This window comes from Sciurus vulgaris (genome assembly GCF_902686455.1).
Source record: "Sciurus vulgaris genome assembly, chromosome: 4".
In the NCBI taxonomy this organism is placed as follows: domain Eukaryota; kingdom Metazoa; phylum Chordata; class Mammalia; order Rodentia; family Sciuridae; genus Sciurus; species Sciurus vulgaris.
In genome coordinates, this window is record NC_136464.1 from 103,547,973 (window position 1) to 103,561,544 (window position 13,572).

The following is a 13,572-nucleotide window of genomic DNA, read 5'->3' on the forward strand; positions in this document are numbered from 1 at the left end:
CCAGCCCTTTTTTATTTGTTATTTTGAACAGGGTCTTGCTAAGTTGCTGAGACTGGCTTTGAACTTGTGATCCTCCTGCCTCAGCCCCCTAAGCCGCTGGGATCACGGGCTTGCGCCACCGGGCCGGCCGGAGACCTGATTTGTGGACGTGACCATACCACACGCGGGAGACCCGGGGAGCTTGGCCCAGGCGGCCTGGAGGCACCACTGCCCGCCGCTCCGCAGCCGGGGCCGCGGTGTCGCTTCTCAGCCCCCCTCAGGGCACCGACTTCGCCAAACCGACTCTGCATGCCCTGGGGCTCCCAGCTGGAGCTCGCGTCGTGGGGCGAGTCCGTGAATTATTATCGCCCGATTTCTGAATTCTCGAGGAGCCGGCGTGCTCCCTTTCCTTCTCGAGGATGGACGGCCAGCAAGGAAAGCCCGACGACCCCCCCTTTTCTTTACCGGAGGTTTAGGGATGTTCACTAGGGCCCTTCTCAACTCTGGGGTTCTGGGCATCCTTTTTAGCAGGAGGCAGGATAGAAGCAATAATTGAGATTCATCTGTCATAAAGTACATAACAATAAAGAAGAACTAAAAAGAAAAGAAATGGTTGCTTTAAAACTCGGGGCGCCTATCCCTTTAAGAGAGCCGGAAGCAAGCCAGCCCCACCGCGACCCGGCGTGCCTCGCGCGGCAAGTCGATTCCACTGCCATCCCAGAGTTCCCTGCGCGGCCGCCTCGCTTCCGGCGTGTTACGAGCTCGCGGCGTGCGTTGGGCGTGTTTTAGATTACTCGCTCCATCCGTCTAGGCCTGGGTTCGCGGCCACCGCTGGGGCTTTAAGTGCCCGCCAGGTCCGGACTGGGCGAGAACGATGCTGCTCGGTCCACTTCGGCTTTAAGGCTAGAGGAGGGTCTCTGACCTTTTTCAGCTTGCTGACGGCGTCCAGCCTGGGGCAGCCATGTCCACGGGGTTCTCCTTCGGGTCCGGGACGCTGGGTTCCACCACCGTTGCGGCCGGTGGTACCGGCACAGGCGGCGGTTTCTCCTTCGGGACTGGGGCGTCTAGGTAACCGCACTTCTTCGCCTTCCGTGGTCCGAACTTCCCTGTGAAGTTCTTGGTGCCCCACCTTATCCCGCTGACTTCTTTTCCGGTGGGCCTGGGGGAAAGCACCAGCCCTGATGCCAGCAACATGGGCTTCCCGCTAGCTCGGTGCCTGGGCCTTGCAGGCGCCCTGGTAGGGAGGGGGGCGACTGTACTATGTGGTGAGGTGTGGGAATTCACTGGTGGTTTAGGTATTGTTACAACCCAGTCTGACTAAGGGGCCTGACTAAGCTTCACTTCTAAACTTTAATCAAGCGCCAGTGTTAGGCATAGGTGAAAATTGGGAGAATGAATGAAAGTATAGGGTTTTTTTTTTAGGGTTTTAGAAAGGGACAAGTGATAAAAGTTGTTGAGGAGGACAATTAAAGTTTCTCCTTATTTACGGTATTAGACACTTCGGTTTTTTTATGATTTCGTGGTAATTTTTTCTCTAGCTTTGCAGACTTTTGTGCCATATGGGACCCAACTTGTCTGGGTTAAAAAAAAGTTCTTTTTGCAGCATTTATTGGTAGTATTTTTGTGCAGTATATGCATATTAGTATATCCTTGATAATAATGTAATGGTTCACTTTATCACTTACTAAAGTACAAAACGTAGGTAGTATATTCACCATTTTCGTGCAGTTTACTAGTTCCGGTGGACACAAAAATATAAATAAGAGAAGTTCAGAAAGAAAATGGGGAGAGGTTATGTTAATGAAAACTTTAATCTTTAGAACTCACAGTGTAGGAGTTCATAATATTACGGAATATGTACTTTGTTGACAAGCTGTGGATATGGATAGCTTAAAGGATATGGTGGTAGATTGGAAAGGCAAAAATACCTTCAGCATTATCTGTATTTTAAAAAAAGGAAGGGGAGGACTGGGGTTGTAGCTCAGTGGTAGAGCACTTGCCCAGCATGCGTGAGGCACGGAGTTAGATTCTCAGCACTGCATATAAATAAATAAAATAAAGGTCCATCAACAATTTAAAAATATTTAAGGGAAAAAAAGGCTGGGGAGGGGAGAGGAACCACATACTACACAGTCAAGCTAGAAATGTGCGAGTTTTCCTCTATACCTGTTATTCTGTGCTTTTAATGTAAATTCTGATCATTATATTTCTGCGGTGTTCATTTGTCTGTATTTCCAGTGCATCCTGCTATAAGCTATTGTCCTTCATGGCACAAATACTTGTTCAGCAAGTTTCTATGTGTTAGGATCTATTTTGGATGGTAAGATAAATGAGTTGCCTTTTGACACTCAAATTCTTATGCAAATTCCTGATTCCTGTCAGGTTTTCAACCAACCATCACTTGTGTTGGGTAAAAACTACTGTCAAGTCCTGCATGGATTAGGTCAATGGAGTCCCATTTGCTGTCCCAAAATCTCCTTTTACATCAGTGATTTTAAAAATCTTATAGCTCCTCCTTCAGTTATTTCCTGCCATCTCTAGAATGAAGTAAACAGAAAATAGAGAAAAAAAAGATTTTTGATTTTCAAGACCCCAAGTAATCTTCAAACTCATCTTGGGCCCATTTTATCATTTCAGTGATCCAGGCCCACTGTAAAAAAATAACATTTAAGTTACTACCCAGTACATTTACACAAATAAGCAATTGAACAATCTCATTGAAACTGTTCATAATTACTTTTGCTTCATGGGATGCATTGCTATTTTCTATGCTATCCCATTTCAATTTTTAAAATGCTGTGACCTGCAAAATTAATTTTTTATTTTTCTTATGGCCCTGATCTTAAAAGAATTCTGTTCTAGCAACACAGTCTTCTCTCAGTTCCTCAGAGGGACACGGCTAACCGTTTCTACTTTAGTTTGCTCTGTTTAGAATGTTCCTACTTCCTCTCTACCAAGCAAATCCCTGTTTATCTTTTTGTATTCAAATGGTCTTTTCCTAAGAGGCTTTTTCTAACATGTCAGCCTAAGGGAGTGTTCCATTCTCATACTATCTTGTACCTGAGGCACTTAATATATTAAGTGTATATACATATTGTAATTGATAGTTAATATTTATTTTTTTCTTGTTTGTAGTGTGACCCTAGCAGTAGATTGTAAGCTCCGTGATGGTAGAGACCTTTTCATTCTGTTTTCCCAGCAAACACAGTACTTGGACCTCAGCACATATTTAGTAAACGAATGAACAATGAGTATCTGCCTCCCACTATCTGAAAATTTCTGAGGTCAGAGTCTGAGTATTTACCACTCCATCCTCAGTTCCTAGAACAATATCTGGCATAGAAAAGATCTTTAATAAATCCTTATTGAATGAGTAAATGAATTATTAGTAATAAATCAGGAGAATTTACTCAGACTTTAGAAAGATTGGGGTAAAATAATGAAAGATAGCCAACATGTGTCAGCCAAGGTGGTGTTTGGGAGACCTGACTTTCTTAGTTCCACCTGGTGATTTGAAGAAAGTCATTTTCAGGGAATTCCTACATTCGGAAAAGGGGTATGATAGTATATTTACCTTGGAAATTTTAGTTGAAGGTTGTCAGTTTAGCATCATGACTGGTACTTGCTAAATGCTCAGTAAGCTATTATGATAGCTCCCAAGTCTACTTAAGGCAGACTGAGAAGTTAAAATCGCATTCCTAACCTGATGAAGTTTTGTTTTTTCACAGCATCTTCTGTCAAGTCCTTGGCAGACAGCACTGGATTGAGTCAATAATTAGTTGGGTCTAGGGTAGATTTCGTTAAAGCAAGTAAATTTCTCTGTCACAGGGAAATTTTTCTTCTTTTGTAGATTGAGATTTTACTTTGATGTGTTCTTTTGGAAGTATTTTTCAATTTTATTTATGTAACATATGGTAGTGCCTTCAGTTATCAGGAAATTTTACATATTTTGATTCATTTTTATGAAAACAATTTCACCATGCATCTACTACCACCACCCTCCAACCCCCTTGGTAATAGGGATTGAACCCAGGGGCACTGTACTACTGAGCTACATCCCCAAATCTTTTTTTTTTCTTTTTTCTTTTTTTTGGGAGACGGTCTCGCTAAGCTGTCAAGTGTCTCACTAAGTTGCTAAGGCTTGTCTCAAACTTGTGGTCCACCTGCCTTAGCTTCCTGAGTTACTGGAATTATAGGAATGTGCCCCAATGCCCAACTCCTTTTTATTTTTATTTTGAAACAAGAGTCTCACAAAGTTGCCCAGGGTGACCTTGACTTAAGATCCTCCTGCCTCAGCTTCCTAAGTAGCTAGGATCACAGGTGTGCACCAGTGCAACTGGCTAGTGCTCATCTTTTGTATACTTTTGGAATAGCAGTGTAAAGGAAAAGGATCCCTGTTTTGTTTGGGAATAAGGGGAACATAATAACCATTTACTTGATCCAATACCTTCAAAATTGGCCTGTAAATTTTTTTTTTTTTTAATTTGTATTGGAGTTGTGGTTCAGTGGTAGGGCATCTGCCTAGCACATGTGAGGCACTAGGTTTGATCTTCAGTACCACATAAAAATAAAGATGGTATCTGTCTACAACTAAAAAAAAATTCTGTAAATTTTATAGTCCATGTTATATGTTGTTTTATATACATAGTAGATCCAAAATAACAATACTGTTAGACTACTACCAGTGAAACTATGTTTATGCACTGTTTTTAGTTGTACTACCTAATGCTATCTGAATATATAGTCATTGTATACTATAATATCTTCTTTTTAACTTTCACTTAGCTGTTTTGTTTGTATTTTTTAAATTGGGTATCTCACTTAAGTTTTCATTGTAGTCAATACTCTTTCTTAAAATACTTTTTAAATTCATTCAGAAGCATTCAAAGATCCTTACTGTAATCATCAGTGAATCCTTCTAGCCTTATTTGGCCTCCCTCCTGCCCTGCAAACATCCAGGAGCACACACATACATTATTAAAGTCAGGGGTAAACTAATACACAATAGTATAATCCTCCTTTTCTCTACTTGGCATTGATGTCCTATCAAGGCCTAGTTCTTCAATAGGCTCCTCTGTCTCTGCACCACACACTGAAAAATTCTTTATCTCAAACTTCTGCATTACTTTTTGCCATAATTTGGCACTTGATTGTAATCTGCTTTATTGAAGGTATACATTTCTACTGCTTGAATCATAACACTGCCTTTTCCCTAGGTCTCCCAATGTGTGCAGAAAACTAAATGACTTTTTAGGTGATTATGGAATTGATGCTTGCCCCTAAGTAACTTGGAGAACTGTTTTGACTTGGGTTACAATTTGTGTTATTTTATTCCTCTGGGGAACAACATCTTCCTTGAATAGGAATTACCTTGGTTATCTTTGTATCCTTTGCAATTTCAGGCACACTGTCTTGTACATAATGTGATTTAGTTGAACTTTTTTTTTTTTGCCCGGTGCTGGGGATCGAACCCAGGGCCTTGTGCTTATGAGGCGAGCACTCTACCAACTGAGCTATCTCCCCAGCCCTCGTTGAATTTTTGAGTATTCCTAATGATAACAGTAATAACATTTTTTGAAGTGAATTTGCCATGCACAATTTTTTAACCATTATAAACAAACCTGCTTAGTGGCTTCTGTTATGCCTGTTTTGCAGATGAAGAAATAGAAACTCAAAAAAGTTAAGTATTGTCACACTAACAGTAGCACATGGGGAAGCTGGTATTGGAACCCAGACTCTACTTCCTCTCCTTATATTGAAACATCCTATAGAATATTAAGATTTTTTTGAAAGACATTGGGTTCTCTCATGGTGATGATGTCTTTATAGAAGAGCAGAGAGGGAAGTAGTAATAAAGTTAACTGGGAGTTCCCATTCTGTTATGCGTGTTATAATATCTATTAACTCTGCCACTTTTTGGGGGGCAGGTTCTGGGGATTGAAACGAGGGCCTTGTGCGTGTTAAGCAAGCAGTTTACCACTGAGCTACAACCTCACCCTTCCTGCATAATTCTTGAAATATCAAATTGTGAAAATTTCTTGCTTATTTTCATAATTTGCCCTCCCACCTGTAGATAGCAAATTTGAGCCTCTAAGGCTTGATAAAAGCAGTTGTAAAGTTGTCAACTTTGTTCATATCACTTGTTTTTATCCACTATTTTTAAGCATTTAAGAAGCTCTCTGAAGAGAGCTTTTGCTGCTGAGCACATAATCTTGATAGATGACAGTTTTGCTTTGTGATTAATTTTTACCAGGATGCACTCAACTTCAGCACACCTCCAGCCCCCAGTGTCTCAGTGTTGGTGGCAAGATATCATTCTCCCCATTTCCATGAATATGGTACTATAGCTTAGGCACCTTAGAATAACTTGTCTATTTTTCTTTGTGCCTTCCAATTTTTTCAGATGAATTTGGAAATGTGAATTCTGTTTGAGTAGTTCCAAAGGAAAGTAGTCCACATTTATAAGATTTCTTATGACCATTTTCAAATAGGCTAGTTTTCAAACAAAAACTAATAGAATGTGTGTGTTCCTTTCTTAGGATTATCTTGAGATCTGAAATCCTAATTGCTATAGACTGTGCTTTTCTTAAAGTTTGGTATTCTTTTAATACAAATATTACATTTGGGTTTATTATATTTGGAGGACAAAGATATTTGAACTTGGCTAAAGTTTTATTAGTTTCTTTTGAATATTAGGTGTATTAAATGTATAATACAGAAGAAAATAACCCAGAAGAATTAATTCTTATTTTACTTAAGTAAACATTGACTTTAACAGATTTTTAAAAATTTGTGTGTGTTTGTGTGTTTTTTAAATAAGCAACCCTTCTGTGGGGCTCAATTTTGGAACTCTTGGAAGCACTGCAACTCCAGCAACTACATCTGCTCCTTCTGGTGGTTTTGGAACTGTTCTCTTTGGATCTAAACCTGCCACTGGGTTCACGCTAGGAGGAACAAATACAGGTAAGGAGGATCTTCACATTTTCAGGGAGTAGGCTTGGGATATTTCTTTTTTAGTTTTCATCTTCTATCTCCATTTAGAGGTTGTTATTGGTAGTAGAACTTAAAATAAGAGTAAATACCAAGATGAAAAGAATACAGGGATTTGAAAGTAAGGGCAATAGGCTGAGTTATGGACTATGACCTACTGTAGTATAAGGAAGGAAGATCTCTCTCTTTAAATATAGTGAATTAAAGTGATTTAAAATTTTAGATTAGATTATATGTTTATTTAATAGTGTTAAGCCCACATTATCACTTTGGGACATTAATTTATAATGTATGGGACAGTAACCATTGAAAAACGTTTCACTGGAGCTGACCACTTAAAAAAATTTTTGTGTCCTTACTTACTTTTTCTGTCCTCAAAGCCTTCTGGCTTTGCCACCTTTGGTTTGACCTACCAACTTGGAGAGCAACATGTTTCACAGCCATACCCTAAAATGAAAGAACAACTGGGATACTAACCCGTGAACTTCTTGAGACAGTTGTGTGCCTGCATTCTGTCTGTAGTAGCTTTTTTTATCTCTTTGCTGTATTTTGTTATAAGCAATAGTTTGCATTTTATAAACCTTATTTCCTGGTTAATCAAATTATGTAACCTGTAATATGAAAACCAGTTCATAGGAAAAATCCTTGGGTTAGTGGTTATGGTGGCTGATGTTATGTTATGTATTGGTCTTAATAGAAATGTTATTGCTCCCTGAGGGTGGTGTTTTTTGTTTTTTTTTTTTAATTCCCTTATGATAAATAAACTGAAAGAATGCCATCTTCCTTGATGCTTAAATTTTATTTTTCTTTTTTGTCTCCAGGAATAGCAACAACTATAACTACAGGATTAACTCTGGGTAAGAATTTTTGAGGATCCCAGATCTGTGGTTGTTCTAATAATTTAAACGAATTGAGTAATCATTCTACTCTTCTCTTTTCTAATATCTCACTGTACTGGAGTATAGAAGAAAGAATGTAAAGAACCTGAGTTAAGATCCTAAATACTGACTGTTCAAAGAACCTTTCAGTGTTTGAGTACTTAAAAAAAAGATTGATTCTTATTACTTCTAAAAATTCAGGTGAATATTTTAAATACAGAAAGGGTTTTTAAGATGGAAGTTTATTTTGCATTACTTTTTCAGTAATTTTGACTGTTCATTAGGGAAAGAGCCAAGCTGCATGCCAGAAGTCTTGGAATCAATCTCTGGTTGTCTGTAAATAACTGTGAGGCCTCAGACAGTCATATAAAGTATGTAGTAGCAAAAGTCTGAGCTATCTATAGCTAAAATGACAATATTGTAGGGCTAGGGGTGTAGCTTAGTGGGAAATCACTTCCCTAGCATGTATGGGGCCCTGGATTTGATGATGATGCAATGGACTAAAAAGTTATTTGATTCTCTTCTCACTCAGAAACATAATAGTTTCTGTAGTGGTATGCTTAAGGCAATGTAAATAACTAGGTTTCAGCCTGCCTTGATGCTGACAGTAAATAATGGGTGACAGTAAAGTGAAAGGAAAGAATGAAAGGATGTTGAAAAGCTTTTAAATTGATTAAGGATTGACTGTTCACTTGAATGCTGTTAACTTGTTAACAGTAAACACATCTTTTTGTCAAATTGGAAAGGATTGGCTATGAGGGCAAGTAATTGATTCCTATTATTTTCTGAGATTATAAGATCTATCTATACACGATTTTGGAGTACTATGCTCTGGCAAGAACTTGTGATCAGGGCAATCCAGAAACATAGTTTCTGACTTCTTTTTTCTCAGTAACTTCAGGAGAAGCCTCAGTGGGTCATTCATGCATTTCTTGTTTGATCAGTTACTACTTCCTGTGTGATTATAAGTATGCATGGTGCCTTGAAAAGTCAACATTAGCTTGTATTTGCAGTGGTGTTGGTGAGAATGGTTTGGATGATGACGTCAGGAACTGTTGGGTGTACATGCAAGACATTGCTCTAATATGAGATGAGGGGGGCACACAGATATATAGCATGGTCTCTTTTTTTTTTTTTTTTTTTTGCAGCACTGGGGATTGAACCCAGGGCCTTGTGCTTGCGAGGCAAACACTCTACCAACCGAGCTATATCCCCAGCCCTATAACATGGTCCTGTGTAATTTGATAAATATCCTCATAGACATAGGAAAGATACATTAAAGGAAGAGGAAAAAGAACAGGGTTATTTGGGGGACAGGAAACATTATTCTAGACAGAAAAGGAGAATGTGCAAAGTTTGCTCAATCATAAAACAATCCAATTGAATAAGAAAAACATTTTGTTCATGGGGCTTAGGATTCAGAAGAGGAAATGGTAGGAAGAATTGAGATTTGAGAGCTGATTGGAACAAAATTAGAAGGGTCACTTATATTTCTGGTTTTTAGACTATTTTAGAACAATCTAGAATTAATGGGAACTATAAGTTGACAGAATCACCAGGATGTTGTTTTTAAGGTAGCTGGGATAATGCCAAGAACAGAGTTTGGAGGAGACTGGCAGAGAAATTAGAAGTCTATTGTAGTAGTTCTTGAGAGAGAGGTGACTTAATTTAAGGCTTTTGAGAATGCCAATAATCCAGAGATATTTCTGAAACAGATTAGCAGGATTTGTAGCCAGTGGAATTCAGAGGAAAGAAGGGATGTGAAAAAAAAATTGTGGTTTCTGGCTTTAACAATAGAAGTGATCTTGGTGGGGCTGAGGCTTTAGAAAAGTTAAGATTTTTTTTTGTTTGTTTTTTTAGGAAAGATACGTTGAAAACCAAAGGGGCATCAAGGTAGAGCCAACCAATGGGGATTCAGGTAGATGCAGATTTTACTTTCATATATCTGAAAATGGGTGAGATCATTTGGGACATAAAGGGAACCCTAGGGAGTATCAGGACATGAACAGAGAAAGGAAATCTATAAGACTATGGGAAAGGTGTAGCACAGAAACAGTAGTAAGAGAGGTGAGAGCTGATAGACGGGACCCAGAAAGAAGAGTATTTTAAGGATTAGAGAATGGTTGTTTGCATAATCTTGGAGAAGAGGGACTATTTTTCTGCTGAGAGTAAAGGGAAGGAAGGAAGATAGATACTGTTTTAGGTAAATCCAGGTATTGAATTTATTGATCACAATATTACATTGATTGGGGCATTTTTGCCTTTCTTGATCCAAAGGACCATTTTTTCTGTATTCACTATGATTTACTTCCAACTTCTATTTTAATTTTCATGTATACACGCACATCCTTATTCTGTTAATACAAAATAGGATCACAAACTTAGGGATCCTGATTGAAACCAGTATAATGTGTATACACTTAAAGTAAAATTGGGATTTTTATCTATTAAAACAGGAACACCAGCCACTACATCTGCGTCTACAACTGGCTTCAGTTTGGGATTCAATAAACCTGCAGCATCTGCCACACCATTTGCTCTTCCTATTACTTCTACCTCAGCAGGTGGTCTCACTCTTTCATCTGCTTTGACATCAACTCCAGCAGGTGAATAGAGAACATAAATATCCACCTTTACTATCTTATTTTATTTATTTATTTATTTATTTCGTACCAGGGATTGAACCCAGGGACACTTAACCACTGAGCCACGTCCCCAGCCCTTTTTTGTTTTGAGACAGGGTCTCACTAAGTTACTTAGGGCCTTACCCTCCCCAGCCGCTGGGATTATAGGCATGTGCCACATGCCCAGCGATATCCACCTTTTTTAAACATAACTACAGTTCAAAGAAATTTTGATTTTAAATTTTCACAGTTTTGACCTACAGGATTATTGGTTTGTAAAGACAAGTCAGTGTTGGCCTTTACTGCAGCAGGGAACATTTTGAAATATGTTCTTTGTTTACAGACTAGAGCAGGAGACAGGATTAGAAGGGTGAAATGTAAAGTTTTTAATACCTGTTTTGTTTTCAAGGAGCCATTTTGTAAGAGGGAGGGATAAAAACATTATGGAAACCTTATTTAGCTTAGAATTTGTTTAATTGTAAAAGTGAAATTGGAAGCCTGGGTTGAAAACACTAATGTGTAGAACCAGTTACCTGGTACCATTCTAATATTACCTGAAGCCCTTATTTCTCTCATAGTTTTTGCTTTGAAGCTATTATTTCTTTTGTTCTGAAGTGTATATAATTTTATCTTTAGCAAGTAGATTTTGCAAAGAGCCAATCGTCATGAAAATCAGCTTAAGATTTTTTTTTCTTGTATTTTTCTGTTGTTCTTGAGTAATGTTGCCATTAAAGGTTTAGTATCTCATTTTTCATAGCATCCACTGGATTTACTCTAAATAACCTGGGAGGAACAACAGCCACAACTACAACTGCATCAACAGGCCTTTCTTTAGGGGGAGCCTTAGCTGGTTTGGGAGGTTCACTTTTCCAAAGTACAAACACAGCAGCATCAGGTAATTGATGATATTTATTCTACAGAACAGTAAGTATTTGTTTTTAAATTTACTTTTTCTTTATTTTGGCCTTTTGAGCAGATTGCTTTCTCTTTAATATATGTTTTCCTTTAATGTCAAAACTGAATTACAAAATGTTTTTCATGCATAATTGGACCTTTTAGTCATATTTTAGAAATGTATTTTCCTCTTTCTTAATATTGACTAATTAGATAAGGAATTGAGCCTATTTAAGGACTTAAAAACTTAGAATAAGTGGCATTTAAATAGTTTGGGGGGTAATTGGAGGTCTAGTTCAATGGTAAAATTGCTTATCTAGCATGCTCAAAGGCTTGAGTGAATTCCCGAGCTAGGGGAAAAAAGAAAAAAATGTCTTGAGTCATTTACAGCCTAACTTCACTATAAGGCAACTTGTAAAGTCTTAATTCTAGGAATGACTTTCCATTATGGAATTTCAGGAAAGGCTATTAGCATGCCATCTACCACTTCTTTCTATTATTTTTTCATTCTGCTTTTATATTAATCTTTATGAGAGATGTTTAAATATATATCCTGAAAAGTATGCATGTTATGGGCATCTCATGATTTGGTTATTAGAAGAAATTTTGAATACCTCCAAAATTAGACAATAACAAAAAATTAGTTTTTGAGAGACCAGTACAAACTAGAATGGTATAATATTCTTCAGGTTATTCTGACCATCCTTTCCCTTCCACTGACCTGAATTTTCTCCATCAAATTGGTATCTGAAGGGAGGACAAAAAAGAAATATAGTATCTAGAAATAAGAGTGTCTTTAATAAGACAAAGTCACGTCATTTTTCTTTCTCCTGTACAACCAAATGAAGTATTAGGCACAATTAGGGGCCCTGTGAAACTTCTGAAAGTAAAAGTCATTATAAATCAGCCCAAAGTGTAACTGGAAAGTCTATGAGTTTGATACATCAGCATTTCCTAATCTGTGCATTGTTAAACAAAATTTTGTTTTTTAAGAAATGAAGTCTCATTATGTTTCCCAATCTTGAACTTATAAGCTCAAGTGATCTTCCTCCCTCAGACTCCCGACTAGCTGGGACTATAGGAGTGCTGCATTATACCTAGCTAAACAGAAATTCTTGATGTTAACACTGCTTTGTGAAATACTTACGCAATTTCTTCAAATAGTAGAAAAGCTTTTCTCACTCCCACAAAGCCTTTGTTAACTTTTCAAAATATTCATTTCTTTATACAGTCACTAGCTATAACCAATATTCAAAACATCTGCAGAATCCTTACCATGAGGCAAATTTCATAATAAGAAAGAAAATAGAAATCAACCTGATATATAAAATACTAATTCAGTATTCTCTGCCACATGAATTGATACTTCAGTATTTGCCTAATGACTTTGATGAAATTATTTAATATCTGTTTTAAAATAATAAGAGAGGTCTGGGGAGGTAGCTTTATGGTAGAATGCTTCCTAGCATGCATGAAATCTTGGATTCAACTCATGGCAAAGACAAGAAGTAGTCGTCATCATCATCATCGTCATCATAAGAGAGACAGGGTTTTATGCTTCTTACCCAGTTTTTAGATGTGCTTTGATTCTTCTCAGACCTTAATATTTAATGCTTATACTTATCTTAATCTAAATGTATTATTGAATTTTTTTAAATTACCATAGATTGTCCCTTTTTTGAAATGTTTGGGCCAGAAGTGTTTCATATTTTGGAGTTTTGGGTTTTAAAATATTTACATAAACTTCAGCAGTCACAACACAATGATCAAAAAGTTTCAGATTTTTAGAGCATTTTGATTTGGAAGTTTTGGATTAGGTATGCTTAACTGGTATAATAGTAGTTCTTTCTTTAGCTGTTTTCTGACATATACCAGAATTTAAATCAAAATTTCAGTTAACTGGTTTATTAACTATTTTCTCCTTTTTTTAAAATAGATGGTGTCATCTTAGGAATGCATGGATTTTAGAAATATATGTTTATCAACACAGGACCTTTGAAAGTTTGCTACTTGGCTCAAATATAAGTTAGTGACTTAGAATTAACTGTAGTCCTTTTGATTTCTTTTGCCAGGGAGGTGAGATTTAAATAGGTAAAGCAGTTCTTTTATAAATAACTTTTCTGAAGAGAACTTGGAAATATGCGGTTATGCTTAATGTATATTATACTCAAAGTTTATAAATTCACACTGGATTATTTTTAACATGT

The 13,572-nt window shown here is 37.5% G+C and overlaps 1 protein-coding gene across 2 annotated transcripts in view; it reads left to right on the top strand.

The window, feature by feature from the left end:
* Positions 1–697: 697 nt before the first annotated feature.
* The window catches only part of NUP58 (nucleoporin 58), a 49,132-nt gene continuing 36,257 nt past the window's right edge, over positions 698–13,572 (top strand). The window contains exons 1-5 of one of the 2 annotated variants that reach the window (XM_079138962.1): positions 698–1,047; positions 6,800–6,942; positions 7,791–7,826; positions 10,304–10,453; positions 11,229–11,366. In XM_079138962.1, coding sequence (XP_078995088.1) covers positions 941–1,047; positions 6,800–6,942; positions 7,791–7,826; positions 10,304–10,453; positions 11,229–11,366 — 574 coding nt within the window. In that variant the 5' untranslated portion in view covers positions 698–940. The remainder of the gene's footprint in view (positions 1,048–6,799; positions 6,943–7,790; positions 7,827–10,303; positions 10,454–11,228; positions 11,367–13,572) is intronic. The other variant, XM_079138961.1, reaches the window with a different exon arrangement.